Genomic DNA, 24,161 nt, shown 5'->3' on the forward strand with positions numbered 1-24,161 from the left:
ATGTAAATTAATTTTGGATCGCATAATATAATATTAAAAAAATTGTGTACTCAGTTCTTTTTTTTTTTGGTGAAGAATTGTGTACTCGGTTCATTAGAAAATGAAGTATTTGAATTTTTTAAGAAATAATTTTTAAATTCAGATATATTTTTTTAAAATTTAAATTCAAATTTTTTAAAAGAGCGTCCTAGATAAACTCATTAACAAGTCCCAAAAGTTAAAAGTAAATTGATTGTTGAAACATAACTTCTTTTCAGATCTCAATTCAATTATGTTTAGTAGCATTTGGATGGGCAACCGTGTCCATATCTTTTTATTGCATTAATGTGTGTATGCATTACGAAATGGTAGTTTTTATGAAATTTTAGTTTTAATTAAAATTATTTTTATTAAAATTACAGTTATAGCATGAAACTGTACTTTTTTCAAATGACTACAACAACATAACAAATAAAATGATTTTTTTTTTGTCTTTTTGAATGACATAAACAATATAACATTATTATAAATAAAATCAAAATCATGAAAAAATTTCTAGGGGATGATACAAATATTTATTTGTTATTTTATATTTTAAAAAAACATTTAATTATTAATATCGATAGATTGAAAGACTGTTGTGTTTGCTCATCCCTTGCGTGAATGAAACTCTTGATCGACTCGTTAAATTGAATGCTTTGTTTTTTCATAAGCTCATAATTATTCCTACTTGTCAGTCTTCTTGATCAGGTTCTTGTTTAGGCTTTTTTTGTTGTTACAAGGCTAATCAAAAAGCATGAAGTAAAAATTCGTTGTTCGAAGAGGCTCCTAACTTGGCCATGAAATCTGCACATTGATTCCCCCTCACGAAAAGTGTGACAAACAGTGACATTTATCTGCGCTATGAACTTCTTTATCTCTTGAATCAAAACCGCATAGACATGGAACTTCATGGAGGACCTTGAATGAGATTGACACAATGCAGTGAATCAAAGTGACAAACGAGGTCAATAAAATTTAAGTATTTAGCAAGGAGAAGACCCTTGTAAATAGCATATAATTCAGCAAACAAGATGTTAGAAGATGTGGGAAGAACCATGAATGTAACCTAATAAGTAGAAACTTGCATCATTACATAAAACTTCAATGTAAGCAACCCTAACTGGAGAGCAAATACAACTACCATCAACATTAAGGATGAGGCTAAAGAGATTATTATTGTTCCACTTGATGAATCTCTCGGTTGTAGCACCTTGTTTAGTTGATGCTATGGGAACACGATTCCTTGTTATCACATCATAATGTTGGAAAGAATAAATTGGAAAAAGTTTTAAAATTGTTTTTAAATTAATAATTAATTAAGTTTTTGGTTCATATAAATATATGTAGTTTCTTTTGTAGGCCATATAAAAACAAATCACATTTTTTAATCCATAAAAAAAAAATTAGGTTTGATTACATTTTTGGTCCTCGTGTTTTGGCCTACTCACGAAACTGGTCCTGCTCTTTTAAAACAGAACAAAACGGTCCTTCAAGTATCATTTTTGTTGCATTTTTCGTCCTACCCCCATTTTATTCTCAAAAAACGCAAAGAAATGACAGTTTTAGACCTACCCCCTATGCTCAACCATGAAATAAATAAGGAATAAAGCATGCGGGTACAAAGAATCCACTTTATTCAACACACTAACAAAAAAACCCCAATTTCTAAGATATGTTTCAAATTAGGTTTTTTTGGTTAGTGTGCTGAATAGAATAGATTCCTTGTGCCCAAATGTTTTATTCTTTGTTGATTTCATGGTTGAGCATATGGGTAGGTCTAAACCCGCTTAAAACTGTCATTTCTCTGCATTTCTGGAGTTTGAAAATAGGAGGTAGGACGAAAAATGCAACAAAAATAATAATTGAAGGACCGTTTTGTTTGTTTTAAAAGGGCAGAACCAATTTCGTGAGTAAGCCAAAACACGAGGACCAAAATGTAATTAAGCCAAAAAAAATTATAACAAAAACCCTAAAAATCCCCAAATCTGGATTTTGCTCGCAAAACAGACGGTCTGAAACGAATCGAACGGTAGGCAAAACGCGAAGACCATTAAACGCAAGAGAAATCGAACGGGTGTGAGTCCAAATCGAAAGCGAAATCGAAATATAGAAGATGAAATTGAAGACGAAGCAGAATCAGGAAGGAAAAGTGGTACTGTGCGCTTAAGTCTCAAAATCCCCAATTATCAAATCCTAACCAATTCCAGGGTTTTAGCTTTTCCTGAAATCTATTAATTCATTCATCTATGGCGGCAATTTCATCCGATCTCTACCCATCAGAAGACGATCTCGTCTACGAAGAAGAACTTCTCCGTAACCCATTCAGTCTCAAACTATGGTGGCGTTACCTTATCGCACGTTCCGATTCACCTTTCAAAAAGCGCTTTATCATCTACGAACGCGCTTTAAAAGCACTTCCTGGAAGCTATAAGCTCTGGCACGCTTACCTTCGTGAACGACTCGAAATCGTTCGAAGCCTCCCAATCACACATTCCCAATTTGAAACGCTCAATAACACGTTTGAACGTGCTCTTGTTACTATGCATAAAATGCCTAGGGTTTGGATTATGTATCTTCAAACCCTCACTCAACAGAAGCTTGTTACCAGAACGCGAAGAACTTTTGATAGAGCTTTATGTGCTCTTCCTGTGACACAGCATGATAGAATTTGGGAGTATTATTTGTTTTTCGTTAGTCAAAAGGGTATTCCCATTGAAACCTCGCTTAGGGTTTATCGTAGGTATTTGCAGTATGATCCGAATCATATTGAGGATTTTATTGAGTTTTTGATTAATTCGAGTCTTTGGCAAGAGTCTGCTGAGAGATTGGCATCTGTTTTGAATGATGATAAATTTTATTCGATTAAGGGGAAGACGAAACATAGGCTTTGGTTGGAGTTGTGTGATTTGCTGACTAGGCATGCGAATGAGGTGTCGGGGTTGAATGTGGATGCCATTATTAGGGGTGGGATTAGGAAGTTTTCGGATGAGGTTGGTCGGTTATGGACTTCGCTTGCTGAGTATTATATTAGGAGGGGTTTGCATGAGAAGGCTAGAGATGTGTTTGAGGAGGGTATGTCGACTGTTATTACTGTGAGGGATTTTAGTGTTATATTTGATTCGTACTTGCAATTTGAAGAGAGTATGCTTGCTTATAAGATGGAGGATATGGATATGAGTGACGAAGAAGATGAAGAAAATGAAGATGGGATGAAGGAGAAGGAAGATGAGGATGAGGATGTAGATGTTCGTTTCAAATTCGATGTGGATGTTGACAAGAAGGAATTTGTGAAGGAATTTAAGAAGAATGTTTTATCTGGGTTTTGGCTGAATGACAAGAATGACATTGACTTGAGATTGGCCCGGTTTGACTACCTAATGGAGAGGAGGCCTGAATTGGCTAATAGTGTGCTTTTGCGTCAAAACCCACATAATGTTGAACAGTGGCACCGGAGGGTGAAGCTTTTTGAGGGTAATCCGACTAAGCAGATTCTCACTTACACCGAGGCTGTGAGGACTGTTGATCCCATGAAAGCAGTGGGAAGACCTCATACGTTATGGGTGGCTTTTGCAAAGCTTTACGAGGAGCACAATGATCTTGCCAATGCTCGTGTTATTTTTGACAAGGCAGTGCAGGTGAACTACAAAACTGTGGACAATCTGGCTAGTGTTTGGTGTGAGTGGGCTGAAATAGAGTTGAAACATGAGAATTTCAAAGGAGCACTTGACCTAATGAGGCGGGCTACAGCAGAGCCATCAGTTGAGGTCAAACGAAAAGGTAATCTTAGTTCAACATGTTCCCATTTTATTTTTCACAATATGCTCTATTTTTTAGTTTTTTTTTTTTTTTTGGGTGTGTTTGTTGAATGGAGTTAACTAACTGTTGAATTTATTTTCTGCTTTACTTTTAGTGGCTGCTGATGGGAATCAACCAGTTCAGATGAAGCTGCATAAATCTTTGAGATTGTGGACCTTTTTTGTTGATTTGGAGGAAAGTCTAGGTAGTTTGGAGTCTACTCGGGAAGTTTATGAACGGATTTTGGATTTACGAATAGCCACACCACAAATAATAATCAATTATGCATACTTTCTGGAGGTACGGAGCAACACAATTTTTTAAGTACAATATCTCTTTTGGATTTTACTCTGATGGTTTTGGCTCATTGACATATTGGTTAAATGATTTTGATTTATGCAGGAACACAAATACTTCGAAGATGCTTTTAAGGTTTATGAAAGGGGAGTCAAGATATTCAAGTACCCACATGTTAAAGATATTTGGGTCACATATCTGTCTAAATTTGTGAAGAGATATGGAAGGACAAAATTGGAGAGAGCAAGAGAGCTGTTTGAGAACGCGGTTGAAACGGTACGTGCTTTTATTTTCTTCTGTTGCTCATCTTTAAGCGTTCATGAAGTTGCTGTTTCTTTTTAAATTTTACATTGATGATCTTAGAGCTGGATAATGTTTGAAGTGTGTCAAATTTAACAAATCTTATTCCTGTGATATTTTCTATATGACCCATCGTCAATTTTCTGCTTTTCATTGTAATTCTAATATTTTATGGTTGTAGTGTGCACTACTAAAGTTGATGAACCTGAAAACATTAGTTATTTTAACATAAAGCATCGGATTAGATTGAATGAATTGATGTGGATTACATAGAGAAGTTGATGTAAGTTAATGCTGATACAGTGTCTTCTTTACTCTCCGGTTCATACAATTCAACATAATATTTTAAACGTGTTAAGCAGCATTTAGACAGTGAATATGGATGCTATCATTTTTCCTTCAACTATTCTTTGTAATTTCAATCTCACATCCGATTTCTTATGTTAGAGCTTGAATTCTTGTGATACACATCACAACTGAGGCGAGCTCTAATCTTGATGAGTCATCATTTTGCATCACAAGCTCATTTTCCTTGGCCTTTGCATTCTGTTAAAGTAAATTCCATTTTGACAGACTTCGCCATTTTACATTCATTTATAGATTCTCAATTCTGTTATAGGAAATTGACTCTTGATTTCATCTTCACTACCCACATTAAATGATATAAAATCACCAAATCTAAAACTAGACATATGCCAAGTGGGCATAGATCATTACAAGTCCTAAGGAATAATCAACAACCACCATCATCTGCTTCTTAAAACTCGATTTTGTTATTAAATTATCTTGATCAAAACCCTTACAGAGATGCTGTTTTTATACCCTATATTTTGGTTATAACAAATGCAGGGGAAAGTAGTACTAGTTTTGATGAGTTATGATATATGTTATTACTTTCTATCCTTGTGTTATTTATACTTAGTTTTGGCATGACTAGCGCATATTTTGCTAATTTTTTACATACACGCGCATATGTATATATAGATAGAAGAAGTATGGTGAGAAAACCTGCTTACTGTGATAAAGAATATATACTGAAATGAAGAAAATAATCATGAGGTGAATATATTAATGGAAATCTGGTGTATATCGACACTTGAGACTTCTAGCTCACGATAAGCATAACTATTTCCAGATTTCATCATGAGTAATTTAACGTAGTTTTCATTTCTCAAATTGTAAAACTGTTGGACGAAATCAGAACACAACTCCAATATATAGTCACTACGTATATGGTAGCCTGTTGTTCCGTAATTGAGGCTATCACGGGGATCATAGCAAGAATGAAGTCACATAAAATATTGATTTTGAGATATGATGAGCTTAATCTAGACTTTCATTTGATCTGTTGATTAAAAAGAATTTAGGAGCAGAATGATTTATGTTTAACACATTTGTTTATTAGTTGGTCTGGGTTAAAAGTAGAAATCTGATTATTTGGTTATAGAGACCCGATTTCACACAGAAATAAACTGTATTGAATTGAAAATAGATGTATTACAGAAGAAAACCCCTGTAACCCCATAGCAAAAGCTCCTCAGATAAGAGACATTTCTCTCTCTGCCTAAACCCTAAGGTTTCTAACTGAACAAAATGATCAAAGATATCCCTCACTCTCAATTCTCATTCCTTTATATAACCAACTCCACTCTCTCTCTCTCTCTCTCTCTCTCATGTAACTAACTCTCCCTCTAAGTGGGCCTATGTGTGCATATTAGATCCTATCATTTGGTGCTCTAATCTGTATTTTAGTTGTTTATAGTGGCTAATGTCATGGTTGGTCTGCTGTATTTGATCAAAATAATGCTATTAGGGAAAATGTCAAAAATTGTTTTGGTTGCAGGAAGTTAATGATATTTGAATCACAAGGGAGTAAAATACCAAATTTGAATCATGTATATAACCTTTTTATCACTTGTTCTCAATAATACTAGTAATCCTTAAGATATAAAAGTTATAAGAAAAATATTACATGAACTTCTATCAAATGGGACATTAGAATTGACATAGGAGATGTATTATCTATTGTACTGATACACAAATTGAGCACATCACAATACTTAGTCTAATGTCTATGCCACAGACAATGAAATGAACAACGAGACCCCTTAACTCTCAAACCAATTCAATGAATTCTACATAATACAATTCACTGCCTTTAATAATACCTTAACATGATCTTAGTCAACAAAAATAATTAAATCAATATAATGCCTTAGACCAGCAGCACAAAGATATATGCAGGATTTAGAAATTGATTTTTTTTGGAAACCATATGAGAACTCACCATCCATTGAGGTTTTACAATGAAAATTTGAGACATCAAATGGGAGGTTCTGATGAAAAGCAACGATTGTTAGTTTATGAGCTATCAAGTTCTGATGATGGAGCAGTTGAAAATGGCAAGGCCTTGAGTTGGATCCCAATATAGATTATGATACAACATTATGGCATAATTTTATCCATGTAGCGACCCCACTTAGTGGGATAAGCCTTGGTCGTTGTTGTAGTATGACTATATTTGCTATTTGTGAACTAAAGTGACTTAGTCAAGCGATTGTACTGTACTGAACTTTTAATGTAATCAATAAGCATCTAGTTTGTCAAAGATCATAACTAGTATTTTCCTTGGTTCATTGTAGTATGTGATGACATTCAACTGTTTGATAATGTGTTTGTTTGTATCTTGTAACACTTGAATTTTATTGTTGATAACGTATTATAATGCTAACACTATTTGCTTTTTGGAAAATGCTTGCCAAAACAGGCCCCAGCTGATCAAGTGAAACCTCTCTATCTGCAATATGCTAAGCTGGAAGAGGACTATGGACTAGCAAAGCGAGCTATGAAGGTTTACGATCAAGCAACGAAAGCTGTTCCAAACAATGAAAAGTTAAGCATGTATGAAATATACATTGCTCGTGCTGCTGAGATATTTGGGGTACCCAAGACACGCGAGATCTATGAGCAGGCAATTGAATCTGGTCTTCCAGATAAGGATGTCAAAACTATGTGTTTGAAGTATGCTGAACTGGAAAGAAGCTTGGGAGAAATTGAACGTGCCCGTGGAGTATATGTATTTGCCTCCAAGTTTGCTGATCCGCGGTCTGATCCAGACTTTTGGAATGATTGGCATGAATTTGAGGTTCAACATGGAAATGAGGACACTTTTAGAGAAATGCTTCGAATTAAAAGGAGTGTCTCTGCAAGCTATAGCCAGGTTACTATAATGTTTCAATTTTCACTTCCTGAGCCTTATCATTGATTCATTTGCATTTATTCTAATCTTAGTTTTATTATTTTACAGACACATTTTATACTGCCCGAGTATCTGATGCAGAAGGACCAAACTGTGAATCTTGAGGAGGCCAAAGACAAGTTAAAGGAGGCTGGGATCCCTGAGGATGAAATGGCTGCTTTGGAAAGGCAATTAGCCCCAGCAGTTGACAAAGCAGTGACAAAAGAGAGAAAAGTTGGGTTTGTAAGTGCTGGAGTGGAATCACAGTCCGATGGAGGGATAAAAACTAATGCGAACCATGAAGAAATTGAGTTACCAGAAGAAAATGACTCTGATGACGATGATATTGAGATTGCACAAAAAGATGTCCCTTCTGCTGTTTTTGGCGGTTTGGTTAGAAAAAGAGATGAGATTGAAAATAATGAAGTAGATGATGGTGCAAAAGAGAAGGATAATGAAAGTCGGCTTGGTGCCCTTGAGAGAATTAAGAAGCTGAAACGAAATTAAATGTTGGGTTAGAGTATTCCAGTTAAAAGTTTTGATAGCATGAAATTGATTTTGATGATTTCTGTTGTGTACTGTCAATCTAACCAGAGTGATTTAATTGTAATTTAACCTGTACATCTTACAGTAAATTGTAGCTCGTAAGTTGTACGCCTATTCCTTTCTATCATATTTATATTCAGCCTCGAGCTACAAAGCTGCTGCAAAATGTTTGTGCTTATTAAGTTATAGCAAGAGTATTCTTATTGTTGATGCTGTCAGCTATCAAGCACAGAAGATATGTTGGATTTGGCAGTTATTAAATTAAAATTCTGCTGAAACAAGTCAAGGTACTAGAGAATAAAACTTGTCCTCTCTGTTGTTTATTTTTCTTCATTATCAAATTTGTGAAAATCGTATTTTTATTGTCTGAGAAGGTGCACAATTTTATTACTTGAACAAGTCTTTAGCGCTTCTTATTATTTTATTTCAGTTGATGAAATATCTTTTCTAACTACGCTAACCTTCTTTTGATTCCTTCTGTGAATGTACCCGCGTCTCAAAAAAGTGCGCACACACACGGATTTGTTGACATAGTCAATTGTGTGCCTGCTTCTTGTTCTACAACTAAAGTTGATCATGATCATAAGTTAGACAGATGCGTATTTTCTTTTATTATTACTAAACCGTGGTGGCTGAGCCTTTACTAAACTGTGTTAGTTATTTTATAGAATTGTCAAATTAAGTGTTTACTAATGAGTGGATCTGTTTCAGAGTTGGTTTCTTTCTTTCAGAACTAGGTAGATATGGATTGTCAAATGTTGTGGGAGATAATGTTCAAAAGAGACACTGAAGGTGTTGGACACTAGAAATTGTTGTTAACCAAAATGTTTACCACTCCAATTTCAGTTTTCATTTTGTCTCCGTTACTTTTCATTTGTATATAATTTGAACATCATTGATGCTATTTATAACTCTGTTTCCCCCTTGACCAAAAAAACCTGTGCCCCCTTATGCTTATATGGTTTACAGAGCCTTAGCTACGGATCAATGGTACAACTTGTTGATTAATAGCTGGCTTCTATCCATGTCGAGGAAAAAGTTGGGGGTTGTGGAGCTGGAGCATTTGATTTATTTGGTTTGACTCATACGTTTAGAGAACAAATGCTTTTATAAAGACCTTTTTTTTTTTTTTTTTTCTATTCCCAACGTATGAATTTCACATATATTGCATAATTTATTTGGTTGGACAAAAGTTCATTGAAAATGGTTTGGTAATACATGTTTGGGTAATATTCAGTTGTTTTTACCTCGACATTCCACCATCATGCCATTATGGGGAATTAGGCATCTTTCAACTGACGTACTAATTTTTTCTTTTGTTACAATTCTTAATTCTCATCCTTGTGTACATTAAAACATGGCTATCTATGTTCTTGGTAGGTCTTTGGCTAGCAAAATTTAAATGTGTCAACACCTAATCACATCCCAAATTTGCCAGAGCATATGTACATTTGTTTGCTTCACAATAGGAGTGATAATTCTAACCTCCCAATCTGTTTCAATTGCAAAACTTACTAACCTCCCACACTTCCAACCATTTTATTTTTCAAAGAGTGTGCAACCACCCCGACTGAAATCTACATGCAGTTAAATATGTCTGAATGCATAATCACTTTTTTCAGTTTCATTGGCATACTCATCTCTTGAAGGGTCAAATTAATAAAGAGCATCTCAACATATCATAAGCCTTGGCCAAATCCATTTCTTGAGCCACTACTATGTTTTCATAAATACTCCTTCATTCTCTTTCAATCTATTTACAATGACCTTACTCACTATCTTGTAGAGTGTTGCAAAGAGAGATAGGTTGGAATTGGTTCACAAATTCCAGAGAACTAACCTTCGGAATAAAATAAATGTATGTCGAATTAATCTTTGCAATATCCTCCGGTGTATTCCAGATTTTCGAATGAAGTCAGACACATTTCTTCCAACTATGTTCCACAAATTTTGATAGAAAACCCGCCGGAAAAGCCATCCAGACTTAGCGCCTTCCACGGGTTCATTGGAAAACTGCTTGCCTTATCTCTGTATCAGTGACCTGAACATCCATTTTAGTGATCATACAAAACACAATACATATATTCTCACACTAAAATATCATAAATCAGAACCCGAAAAAACATATAAGATTTTATCATTCTCAAAATAGGTCTTTTTTTTTTAATTTTTTTTAAAGACCAACTATGATTTAACTTAAAAAATGTTCGTAGACACTTGCAGTCACTTCATGTTATGACTACTTTTACGACTTGTTTATAACTAATACCATCACTAGTTTTTGTTAAGGTTTAGGCATATTAGCTATTTAATTTGTAGCATCTGGAAATTTGTTGTACAGTAAACTTAATTTCTTTTACTATACCATTTTTTGATCAAATAATTTTACAAATTAATTTGTCAACTTTATAATTTGAAATAAAATTTTCTAATTAAAACTATGAAGTGTTTTGAAATATGGCAAAGTCAAAGTTTAACTCTCTATCATATTCGGTGAGTCGGTCTTCTTCCTTTAAAGGAGTGACTTCTAATATTGCTTGTCATTTACGGGTGCTAATTTTGTTAAATGATGTAGTAAGAGATATGTTTTGCCCCATTTGATTCGGTAATTGAAATTCTTTTTATATATATAAAAAAAAAAACTCATAAATACAATACTTTTTTGGAAAATGTTACATAGACACCTTTTAATTGCATACACCTTGGTACACCTCATGTATTAGGAAGAGAGAAGAGAAGAAGAAAGAGAAAGTATACTTGTGCGGGGTCCATATGACCACATGTCAGATTTTTGTGTTTATGTATCATAACTCTACTTTTTTTTTTGAAAAAAAAAATGTATGGCATTTAAGCATGCTGATATTTTGATCATATTTTAAATATGGTCTTTAAGCACATGTTAAAGAACTTAAAAAAATGTATAGAAAATACATTTTTTTAAGTTCTTTTTAAAAGTCATATTTTTAACTTTTTAAAAGCAAAATGTTATTATTTTAATATAAAATTTCTAATTTTTTGTTTTTGTTTCCTTAACATGTATCATTATGATACAAGTTAACACAACACTTTAAAATATTTGGTTAATTTTTAATTCAAGTGGTTAATCATCGATTTATACATAAAGGCTCTCTACTTTATGTGTAAGTTAACACAACCCTCTAAAATATTTGGTTAACTTTTAATTTAAGTGGTTAATCATCAATCTATACATAAATGCTCTCCTTTACATGTGTGAGTAAATTCACTCTCCATTTAGCTAATCATTATGTCTTTTAATTTTTCGAACGTGAAATGGAATTAGAAGCACTTGTTAGGCATATAATCATACAACAGTTAGTGCAATCATGAATATACACTCAAGTCATTAGTACATGAATAAAATAGAATCATCACATTCTTCCATTGATTCAGTTAATTAGAGACTAACACGATGATCCTAAGTTTCTCAAAATACATGCAGGAACTTGGTCCACGTTTATCACACGTGCACCATAGGAAAAAAAAAAAACATATAGCTATGACAACAGTCCCATCTTATTTTTGGTAAAAGACAATAATCCAACCTTAACTTACAAGCACAACAAAAAAATAATAAAAAATGCCTAATATGATGTAAATATACTATCCAGCACACTATACTGTTAATTTTTTTACACAATTTTGTTTCTGTTGTAAATATATATGTACCTAAACTATGCATGATTAACTTAACTAGCATCATGGTTAATCATATGCATGTAATGGTTTAAGGATTCTTGTCTTTGCAACCTCATTTGCTGGTTGAACTTACGTATGAAAGCTTCAACGCGTTTATTCAACTCGTCTTGACTCAACGATGGTTCTTTTCTCAGCTTCCATGTCTTGTTGTTGAAGTTGAAATCGTTTACACTGACGGTGGAAGAATCTTCTTGTTGATGTGGGTCATCATCATAACGGTTTTGCCACGTGTCACACTTCTTCATGTGTCTACTTAACGGAATTGACCGACCCTCCGTTATTGTCTTCCACGTGTTTTCTAACGTCTCGTGCCGTTTTTGTTTCACCACCTTCAACGACTTCCCACCTATATAAGAACAAAGAAAACACCATGCAGTTAACAAAACGACAACATTCTTTTATAATTCATAGATAAATTATTTAACTATAGTCAATTTTTTTTCTTTTCAAAAAATTAAAACTATAGTTTACCATTATCCCTATTTTAAAACGAGTTTAATTTTCATCAACCACAATTATAAGACATTTTTTTCAAGGGGATAAATTGTTTTTATTTTATTTTATAAGAAATGAATTGGTGTTTGTTGTCAAAATTAATAAGTGAAAAAAATGATACCTTCTGGACCGAATTTAAGAGGTTTCCGGTGAGTGAACCTAGTAGAAAGGAGAGGTTTATCAACCGGCGAGTCCATCCTCTTCAGTGGAAAAATTCCAACGTCAATTTGTTTGGTCTCTTCTTCTTCTTCTTTTGGCGGTGGTTGCAAAATTCCGAGGTCTATTTGTTTAATATCTTCTTCTTCTGTTTTGGGATCAGGTGGTGAATTGTTAACAAGGATGGTGTCGACGACAAAAACAGGAGGAGGAGGAGTGGGGTCCACAATTGGATGGTTGGGTTGAGTGTGAGAGTGGTGAAATCTGGAGGAAGCAACGATGGAGATGATGATGGTGTTGACAGTGATGAAGAGGTATGGAGGAGTGAAACACATGAGGAAGAAGTTCCATAGGAGAGTGAGGTTAGTGGTGGCTGATGGAAGAGAAGATTTTAATCCTAAAGCCGTGAAAATAACGGCAGAGGAAATAAGAAGAAGTTTGAGAGAAAGCATAATTGTGTTGTGTTTTGAGTTTGAAGAGGAGAGTAATTGTATAGCACACTGATGAATGATGATGGTTGGAAACAAAATTTATAGAGAGGGAGTGTAGGGACAAGACAAGAGTCTCAGTCTTCATTCAATGTCAGCCATTGGATTGCGTGTGGGACCCACTTCTTCTCTCTACTACATGCTGAGCTGGTCACTGCAAAAATATATGGTTGGTCACCACTCACCTCTAAATATGTGGAATTTTTTAAATTTACTCCCTCTTGAGTCACACAATTAACTCTATCAGACTATCACATGGAGCAATACACATCTTTTATCTTTTGAAAAATGTTAACGGGGCAGTGATTAAGGAATCAAACGTAGAAATTATTACATTGGAATTTGTGTTGTCAACTCCTTAAAAGTATAAAAAGTGTTACTTTGATTTTAAAATTTTCTTTTTTAGTTTCCTAGACACTCACGACCCTTATCTTTAATATTTAAAAATATTTATCGAGATGAATCCAACAACATCTTATATGATATTCCTTTCGGTCCTTTTTTTTTCCCAGGTAGCCTAGTGCCTAGAATTCACCTTATAAGGTGAATAAGTGGGGTGTCCGGGGTTCGAACCCCGGCCCCTGCATATAACAATGCATTGTCCCAGCCAACTGAGTTATGCTTACGAGGACTCCCTCTGATCCTTTATATAAGAAACAAATGACTTTTTAGATACATTGAATATAATTGATGTATCCGGTCTAGAATATACACCAAATACATAAATTATTCAATGAATCTAAAAAATCATTTGTTTCTTGTATATAGGACCGAATGAAGTATTATTTATCTTTGTATATTAGTAAAAAAATGTGATCAAAATATGTTAGGTCAATAGTGTACATTGTAAAATATGTCATCTATTACGAGACGGAGGGAGTAAAATATAATACAGTTAAATACACGGATAAAAAATTTATAATGATACTTTCTCTCAAAATTATTTTCTTTTTCTTGGATCATACTTTATTAGATTTTCTAAGCTTTTTAGAGCATCTTCATCAGACATGATCTAAGGAAACTTACTTTGAATAGTTTATCTAGACTTTATTGTGCTACATCACATTTTCATAATCCACAGTATTTTCACTTTAATGGTGCATATTTAAGCAACTCACATGGTACGTTAGCTTAATTAATATTTTTTTTAGTTTTTTTATTTTATTTTAATAAATTATATATCCGTTTGAAACGGTAGCTTAAATTAGGTCCTCTGCGATTTTTCATGCAACTAATAGAAACAACAATTGTTTTTTTTTTTTTTTTGACAAGATAGAAACAACAATTGTGGAACTGTTGCATGGTGTTTAAATCTCAATGATGAAACCCTTAATAGAGGTGCTTTTATTAGTTATTAGTTAGAGGGATCAAATTGTTTTGATTTAATTGAATTTGTAACCTTTTTGCTACTGTGATTGTGTTATTTTGACCTTCTTTTTTAGTGATTTTGGCCCACATATATTTTTCTTTATCATTTGATAGCCCCCTCCAATTTTTTTCTCTAAATTTACATCATCCTCATTATACATCTATCGTCATCTTATTGAGAGAAATTTCCTTCCTAGGAGGACTTGTACTGGGCACTGCCACATGTAGCCCCAAAGTGTAGAAATAATAGTTGATAACCTGTACAAAATCCTTCACTATTTCTTATCCTTTAGGTTTTGCTTAGGGCTTTGTTTGGGAGCTTGAAGGGGAAGGAAAGGAAGGGCTTTGGCGGTTTGAAAATATATAGAAAAATGGACAAAAAAATTCACATTTTTTGAAAGAACAATTTTTTAGAAAATGATAAACTAATACTTATGATTAATATACTTTTAATTTTAAGAATATTATAACAACATAGATTGAATTTGAAAAATTGATATAAACCCTCCATAACTCCCAAAAACCTCCCCCAATACAATTTTTGAGTTCCCCCAAATGAGGGGGATTTTTTATTATGATCGTAAAAAATTAACCTTCAAAGCCCTCTCCTCCCAATGTCTTCTATTTTTTCCACTTGCTCCTTCCTTTTTTTCAAAACCCTCTCCTCCTCTCCCCTCCAAACTCCCAAACAAAGCCTAGGAGTTTGAGAGAAATAAAAAATCTTTCACATTTTTTAAAAGAGTATTTTTCTTTAAAGAATGATAGATTAAATGCTATACTGACTAATATGTTTTTAATTTTAAGAATATTATAACAATATAGATTGAATTTAAATAATTCATATAAACCCTTCAAAACCTCTTCCAATGCAATTTTTTAGTTATCTCAAATGATGAGATTTTTATATTATGAAAAAAATGAACCCTCAAAACCCTCTCATCCTAGAGTCTTCATTATTTTAACGGCATTCATCTTAAAGTGTTCTATTTCTTCCATTTGCTCATTTCTCTCTTTTTCAAAGTCCCCCTTCCAAAGTTTTAGTGTATATCTATTAAATTCATTAAGAAAAAACTTTTTAATTGTTTACAAAGGTTTAAAAAATTAGCAGGGGTCAACTTTGCAATTGCATGCATTACATCAACACGGTTGTGAAGTTCAGATATTTGTTCTTATATCTATCTATAATTAAGAATTCGAACATTATTATATAAAAGAAGATATCTATGACATATCAAAGAAAGATTTAAGAACATAATAAATAATCAATTCCGTGAATACAATGCTATCGATTCCCTACATATATAATTTTTTTGAAGATTGCATTTCGTTCCCTCTTTCATTTATGGCGTAAAGCCTTAAACATTTCTGACCTAACAAAATCGGACATGGATGACATTATAATTGAGAAATGATATTCGTACAACTATTTTGTGATAACTTTTAAACGAATTTCCTTCGTTTTCTTTTTTATTTTTATCTATTATTTTTAATCAATAAAAAGAGAGAAAAATAAGATTGTCACAAAAATTATCATTACTCTTGTAAATTGAATGCAAAATGAAGATGAGCAGAAGGAATAACATTGACTTTTGGTGAGGCAACAAGGGCTTAGACACGTGGATATATTAAACTGTAGCCATTAATACATGTTTGTTATGTACATGGCACTCAATATCATATTCTTATATAACTATCTTAATCTTGGGTGACATGTGGACCATCGATCTTTATAACAACATCACCTAAAAGAAATTAAAAAGAATCCAAGCACGGACTTTTTAGTCTAGATACGAGAAAGAAAAGTATATATATACTATATACCACTAGTAAAGTGCATGAAATTACCAAATCTTAGCAAAGAAGATAAATATAATACTTTACATATGTGAGTAATATCTATCTATCAGAAAAGGACGTTTTAACTGGTTGATGATGAGAGGCCAGAAATAAAATACAAGTTCTTTATATTTGGACTTTTCAAACCGTAATTTTAGGAGTTTTCTGGATGAAGTATAAACACCACAAGAAGATCCGTTTGGATACCCACTTGTAAAGACACATATCTTAACTATACCATCTGGTCTTTCTAGCTAAGAGATAAAATTGTCGGTTCAATAAAAAACAAAAAGCTACTATAAATAGTTTTATTAATTTTATCTATAACTTTGTCTTGTCTTGTTGATCTAGAGGACGAAATCGACTTGCAATTGCATGAAAAAGTCGAGACAAAAATTGAAGTGTGAATGGAGGAAATTAGCTAGCTCTCCTGGCAAAGAATAGGAAACTTTCAATAATAAGATCTTTGATATTCCAAATATTATAATATTATAAATTTGATTTCATTTTCATATTTGAAATTGCAATACACTTTAATATTAAAAAAATATGTGATACTCATATTTTTTGTAATTTTCATGTGTCGAATTTTCAAAAAGAATATCAGAGATATTTAGTATTATAAATTTGTTTTTAAATATAAGACTTTTTCAAAAAAATATCTTTGTTCTTTTTATAAGACTTCTTTTAAAATTCCAACTATATTAATTATTTTGTTATCAATGTACCCCAAATCCTGAAGGCTAAACTTGTAACATAATGTCAATAGTTTATAAACCTAATTAATATTACTGTTAACCTAATGAATAATAACCTTTGTTAAAACAATAGAAAGAAAAGGATTAATATCTTGCTTCTTTATAAAAGTATTTTAATAAACTAATTACCATGAATTTACGGGTTGTTTTGTTTATTTAAATTTTGTTTGTTACTGTATACTCTGGTCTCAAATATAAGAATAAAAGAAAAAGTCAAACAAAAACTTATATATTTTGTTCAAATTTTTAACTATTATGTCAATTTTATTTAACTTTTTTATTGTTTATATTTGTGATCGGAGTGATACAAATTTTTCTTTAGATAAGACAAAGAAGATATTACAAGTATTTGGTGGAAAATAGGTGAAATTCCAACTGTTATGTGTCGCCAATTAACCAACTCACTTTCAATTAATCGTATCCTTTGAATGCTTGACTTTTCTAAGTTCTAATCTAATTAACTTTAATTCACACCATTAGATTATGATATACTCCTTACGTCCCTTTATAATTGTCACTTTTGCATAAAATTTTGTTTTTAATTAACTATCATTTTCAAAGTTTAATGTATCATTAAATGTGGCTTTACCTATATTACCCTAATATATTTATTGTAGAGAGAAATACATGAAATGAAGTATTAAATGATTAAGAATATTATAGGAAAAAGATAAATTGTTGTATTAAAAGTAATAAAAGTATTTGTTGTCTTGGTTTGTGTAAAAAGTCAAATGTAACAATTAAAAAGTAACAGATGATACAAGAGTGCCACTTCTATGTTCGTAATTTTTTCTTTGAATTCTACAATTCACAAAATGAAACAGATATAGGAATTATTGAACGTCCACAAATAAGTAATATTATTCGACCACACAACCATACATAAAGGATAAAGATAAGAAGTCATACTTTCATGAAGTTAATAGTCAAATCTGGAAGTATATGGATAATAAAGTCTACTGTAGACCCCATGCATTTTGTTACTTAACTCTATTATCTGGCTGGTAAATTAATGGTAGTTAGTAACGTTGTCGTTCAGATAAAAAAAAACTTTATGTATACATCATAAATTCATAGTCATATCCAGAATATTATAGCAAGCAAGAACTTTCACTAAAGTGTTTGATTATTAAATAGATAATTATATAGTGTAAAGTCTTTGATTTGGTAATTGAAGAAATTTATTTATTATTGATTAAGAGAAATTGGGGAATAAAAGGATAAGGAAGTTTAACGGTATTAACCGTTATGGTTGAACACGTTTTGAAGTCAAAGAAAGATAGTTACTCTGTAAACCGTTAGATTTGTTGTATGCACCGCCCATTGCTGAGGTGAAGCACAAATGTCAGGCTTAGTAGCACTAGCATGGCATGGGGATGGAATGTGGGTGCTCAGCCAACGTTACCATGTACCATTAGGTTAAATAACCAATTAAGTTTTATTTTTGTTTTCGCATCGATTTTCGATCAACTAAAGATGGACGACTAATCTGCCTCGCACGTAGAGGCATGCGCACTAAATAATCAATTAAGTTAACACCTACATTTTTACTTCAATATCTTTAATATTCTTCCTTTTTTTTGAGAGATTTAATATTCTTCCTTCTTACCATACTTTTGACAAATTTATTTATATTTAGGTGAGTTGGAATTATCATGCATAGAGAAAGTTCGAAAAAGGTTTATGGTTACGAACATACATGGATGTTATTTTCTTTTATGTGTGATTCGTTATGCGATGGAAAAATTTGATTTTGATTGAAATGATTTTATAATTTTTTTTTATTAAATATGAGTTGAATGCAATAATTTATGTTTGGATAAATTTAAACAAAAGTGAGTTTGAACACTAATTTTATGTCCAAAAATCAAAAGCTCTAAATTTTACTTCTAAGTTAGAATCAAATTCTACTCAAGAACAACCAAACATGTCAAAATCCAGTCCTACACATCTACAATCAATTGTACCTCCTAAGTGCATACACTACTATCCTCTTATTGATATGTTTGTGACGTATGAATTGCATTAGTTGCATTAATCTTATGACAAATGAATCAGTTTTACCATTTTTCTTTTAAAATAACGATAAAAAAAATTGATTTTGATTGAATTGATTATGTAAATTTAATCGACTAAAAATGAATAGAATGTAATAATTTATCTTTGGATAAATTTAAACAAAAGTGAGTTGTTTACGATACTTTTAAGTTTAAAAATCAATTAGATCAAAAGTTTTAAATTTTAGGGTTAAATATGTTTTTAGTCTATAAAAAAAATTACTTCTAATTTTAGTTCCTGTTACAACAAAGTTTGTTTAATTATCCTTAAACTCATAAATTTTTTAACGAATTTTTTGAGACAAGTTTAGAACAATATGAAAGGTTCATTTACTAAAATTCAGAATATTTTAACATAAAACTAATTAAATATGAATTTTTTAAAACGACAAAAGTTAAAGATAAAATTAACAAAATTTGGACGTAGAAATCAAATTTTGCCACAATTTTTTGCAGAGTAGCTTTTAGTAATGTTTTTAACACGTCTGCAAAAAATTGTTCAATAATTCAAGAGTTTAAGCATAAATTAAACAAATTTGAATTGAGGAGAGACTAATACTTAGTGCGGAAGAAAAAATTAGGAACTAAAAGAACTATTAAAATTAAATAAGAATTAAACTTAAAAGATCCCAATTTTATAGGAACCAAAAATATATTTAACCTTAAATTTTAACTTCAAGTTAAAATCAACTTCCGCCAAAAACCAACTAAACATGTCAAACGTTCAAAAATCAATTTTACGTCCCAAGTGCATACACTTCTATGGATAAGATCCTTACGTTCACATGTTTGTGACGTATGAATTGCATTAATTAATTGTATTAATCTTACTTGTTTTTTTTGTTTTTGTAAGTTGAGGGGATAATCTTACTTCTTTTCATTAAATTCTAAGTGCGGCTAAACATTAGTTTGTGTGTTGAACAAAAAACATTACTTTGTTTTTTTTTTTTTTTTGTCAAGAACGTTACTTTGTTTAACCTTTCAAAAAAAAACATTACTTTGTTTAATGGTTGAATATAGGAGCCCGTTTGATCCACATGATATGATAGACACATTCGATTAATCAATTGCTAGATAAAGTTAAGCTTCAATCTTACTGGTGGCTGAAAGCTAATCGTCCTAGTTTTGTTTTCTCCTACCATTCTTGGTGGTTAAATCCTTTACCTTGCTTGAGAATTATTATGTAACAGGGTAGCTCTTTTTTTTGCTTTTTCCTGTTTTTGTTCCCCAGATTTCTTTGATTGTATTTGATATTATTCAGCTGGGTTTTTAGCACTTCTTGTGCTGAAATATTCAGGCGTTCAGTAATATATTCCATTTTAACTTCTTCAAAAAAAAAAAAAAAAGATAAAGATAGGCTATGATAGTAATATGATAAAGACTTATCCTATCATATGTTTGGTACATACATGATAAGAAAAAAGATAGCATTATTTTATTCTATCATTTGTTTGTTTGGTGCACACTTTATTGACATTGATAAAATAAACAACGCTGCATAACTTAAATTTTACACACATAATTAAATCAATTGTGAACAAGATTGGAAAGAAAACAGTTGGAGTTGATGTCGATTGTTATTTTATGAAGAAAATTACTAAGAAAATCATAGTTGATGTGCAAAAAATCAATTGCACAAAACATAACATTGGAAAGCAAATCAATTGGAGAAAATCAATCACACGAAACATGAAAATCGTAGATTAGAGGGAGTCGAAGCAGGGTCTTCTAAGAAATAGAGGATCCGCGTTTGTTAACTTTAAGCTATCATGTTGCTAACCTACCAAAAATTAAGGATAAAAATAAGAAGAGTAAATTACACTTCCCTTCCCTCAAAGATGCTTGAATTACACTCTCCTCACCTCTTATGTTAAAATATACACTCCCCTTCCATCTTATTCAAAACATATTAGAAAATATTACATTACCCTCCCTTGAGAGAAGCTTGAATTACATTCCCCTCATCTCTTAAGTTAAAATCTACGCTTTAGTCCCTCACTAATTTTTTTTTTTATTTTTAAAATCTAGCAAAAATACATAATCTAACACACTTCAAAAAACAATAGCACTGCGGGTTCTTTTTAATATAATCAAATTTTGAATACATATCTTTCTCTATTTTTTATTCAAAATTTCATTAACATATAGTTTTAAAACCTATTATAAAATATGAAAAACCCAAAATAAAATTAAAATATTTAATAAAATTACTAAAGTCGATTAAGTATGGTTATTTAAAAGTGAATTTTATACTCTAAATTATAAAATTAATAACAAAAAATTTAAATTTAATTGTCTTTAACATTTAGATTATAAATAAACGAATTTATATTTTTTAAATGGTATTTCAAAATTAAAATATATCATAAAAATAGTTATTTATGTTAAAATAGATTAAAGTGTAGTCCATATTTAATTATTAAGGGAGGGGGATGTAATTCAAGCATCTTATAGGGGAGGGGAGTATAAATTTTACTTTTCAAGAGAGGGAAGTGTATATTTTAACATAAGAGGGAAGAAGAATTTAATTCAAGCATCTTTGAGGGGAGGGGAGTGTAATTTACTCAAATAAGAATAAGATATGATTATAAATGAGTTTAAATTATCCTTTCCTATTGATGCACCAAACGGCGAATTGAAACGTTTTATCATATCTTATCTTCCTATCATGTACACCAAACATGCTCTAAGTTTCTAAATAATGATCTCATATCTTTTCCATTAGCGATTAAATTCTCCTTACACATCTTTATATTTGTTTAGTGTATGCATCAAATAAAATGAAAGCATCCTAAATTTAATATCCTTAAACTATCATAAAAAAAAACGTAAACCAAATTGTATATTATATATATTTTTTCAAATAAAAACATTGTGCTGGTAAAATTAGTACGAGAATATAGAAACAAAAAACCATATTTTTTAGTCTCGAACTGTTATATGATTTTACTTAAATAAATCTTATCCTTGTTGTAACATCTTAGTGGGTGGTTTGGCTCAGATGATATTTTATGTGGAATTTCGAGTTAGAATCCGAGTCACCACATTTTTCTCTTTTTCGTATGTGTCTATTTTAGTATGTGTAGACAATGTAGTCCTTTAACAGATAAAAAAAATTAGCAAAATTTATTTTCAATTTATTTAAGGTTAATTGTTTAAAAAATCCTTAAAATATACACGAAATCTAAAAATAGCTAGCTCATGTAAAATAAAATAAAAAATTTATTTATGTAATTTTAAATTCTTCATATTTTAGCCCTACAACAGTACCTAGTCATACATCTTGTCAAAAAAAAAAAAAAGTCTAGTCATACATAAGACGTTGACATGACAGAGAATCTTGCAACATGTATTTTTTATGACGTGGCATATATATTTTTGCCTTAGTTTTTGTCTTGCATAAAATATTATTAATTGTTGGGTTGAATTTTTTTTTTTTGAACAAGTGTTGGTTGAAATTGAATGAAGAATTTTTTCTTCTTTCATATGGACATAAAGTCTAGAAAGATGACCGAAAGATAGAAATTTTTCATTATATTTTGCAACTATATTTAAGATGTTAAAATAAGACCTCCCACGAAACATTATAACTTTCTAGAGACAAGTTAATTATAAATGCTTAAAGCCCTAAAAACACAAAAAATAAAATAATGGAAACCTCGATTAGAAGTTGAATTTTGAGCTAATTTTTTTTAAGAGATCTCTATACAATATATACAGAAAGGATATCTGAAAAGTTTCATAATTTTTCTACGACACCTTGATTTATTTTGAATTTTTGACCAAAATATGCAAAATCACAATATTGTTCCAACTAAGCATACATTCATAGGTTCAATTTAGTTATCCTATTTCACAGACATGTTTAGAACATCATAAGAACCTCTAGCACATAAATATTTTAGAGTTTTTAAATGAAAGACGAATTAATTATGAATTTTGAAGCCCCGAAAACTTAAGAAACTAAAATAACGAAAACCTCAATCCATAAATCAAATTTTTAGCTCATCCTTTACATAGACTACTATTACAATACATAGAAGGATCTCCAAAATTTGCTGCAACTTGAAAATTTTGATTGCAAGTATATGTACCTTAGGTTAGTATGTAACTTTAATATGATTGAAAGTATATCCTTGTTGATATGTACTTGTAGAAGTTTTAATGCCTATTACTGAATTAACTTAAGATGTTGATGTTGTTTTCAAATATGAAGAGTTGGCTTGTACAGTGTGTGTGTTGCTTGTTTACACATTTTCAATGTCTGTTGTATCGAGTAGGCACTAAGGGCATTATGTAATATTGTCTGTGATTTCACAATGGGAAGGTATACTAGTTTTAAAAATGGTGCGCTCATACCATTATGTCTTTGCTGAAGAGTTAATCCACAACAAACAAATTTATCATTATGTAGAGTCGGACTTGGCTCTAAGGTTTTTGGTGCCTTGAACCAACTAAAATACTAGTGTCTTCCTTAATCATATTATGAAAATTGTTTTATGTGTATAGTGGCGGAGCTTAAAAAAAAAACATAGAGTGTCAGAGTGAAGATGAAAAGGTTAAGTTACAAAAGAAATATTAAAATGATTTTTATTTTATTTTTATGATCTATGAGTTCATTTATGTAAAAAGAAAAAAAAATTGAGGGGATATAAACCTAACATGTAAAAAAAAAAAGGAATTTCATTAATGTATATAACACTAGTAGGACAACATGTACAACCAGTCAAAATATGGAAGACATTTTAATGCGTAGCAAAAAAATAAATATAAGAAACGTCACAATAAACAACATACGATAACACCACAAACAAATTTTTTTTTTTTTTTAACATAGACCAAACCTCAGTCCCAATAAGCAACTAAATGTAAACAACGTAAGTAAGCCAACCATTACATTTTTTATTTTGTGCGAACTGATTCATAACTTGTTTGAATCAACTAAAGAAAAGATAAAAACACAATTAATATATCATTAATTTTAAATTAAAAATCAATTTTCAATATTAGATAAATCATACAAAATTCATTCTCTTGAATTGAACATGACTTTGATGTCATACATTTCAATCACAAACAACAACACCAA

General features: G+C 31.2%; 2 protein-coding genes across 2 annotated transcripts; one reads left to right on the forward strand and one right to left on the reverse strand.

Moving 5' to 3' along the window:
• The first annotated feature begins 2,009 nt into the window (after nucleotides 1–2,009).
• Nucleotides 2,010–8,520, forward strand: LOC11434840 (pre-mRNA-splicing factor SYF1). The gene is made up of 5 exons (XM_003593400.4): nucleotides 2,010–3,798; nucleotides 3,932–4,116; nucleotides 4,219–4,389; nucleotides 7,181–7,633; nucleotides 7,721–8,520. Exons 1-5 carry the CDS (start codon nucleotides 2,268–2,270, stop codon nucleotides 8,156–8,158), a joined length of 2,778 nt encoding a protein of 925 aa, XP_003593448.1. The 5' UTR covers nucleotides 2,010–2,267; the 3' UTR covers nucleotides 8,159–8,520.
• Nucleotides 8,521–11,569: 3,049 nt separating this feature from the next.
• LOC11434841 (uncharacterized) lies at nucleotides 11,570–13,078 on the reverse strand. Its single transcript, XM_003593401.4, has 2 exons — nucleotides 12,531–13,078; nucleotides 11,570–12,260 (listed from the first exon to the last, which is right to left on the reverse strand). Exons 1-2 carry the CDS (start codon nucleotides 13,015–13,017, stop codon nucleotides 11,905–11,907), a joined length of 843 nt encoding a protein of 280 aa, XP_003593449.1. The 5' UTR covers nucleotides 13,018–13,078; the 3' UTR covers nucleotides 11,570–11,904.
• Nucleotides 13,079–24,161: the final 11,083 nt, after the last annotated feature.

The sequence above is a fragment of the Medicago truncatula genome, chromosome 2, assembly GCF_003473485.1.
Source record: "Medicago truncatula cultivar Jemalong A17 chromosome 2, MtrunA17r5.0-ANR, whole genome shotgun sequence".
NCBI classification, from domain to species: domain Eukaryota; kingdom Viridiplantae; phylum Streptophyta; class Magnoliopsida; order Fabales; family Fabaceae; genus Medicago; species Medicago truncatula.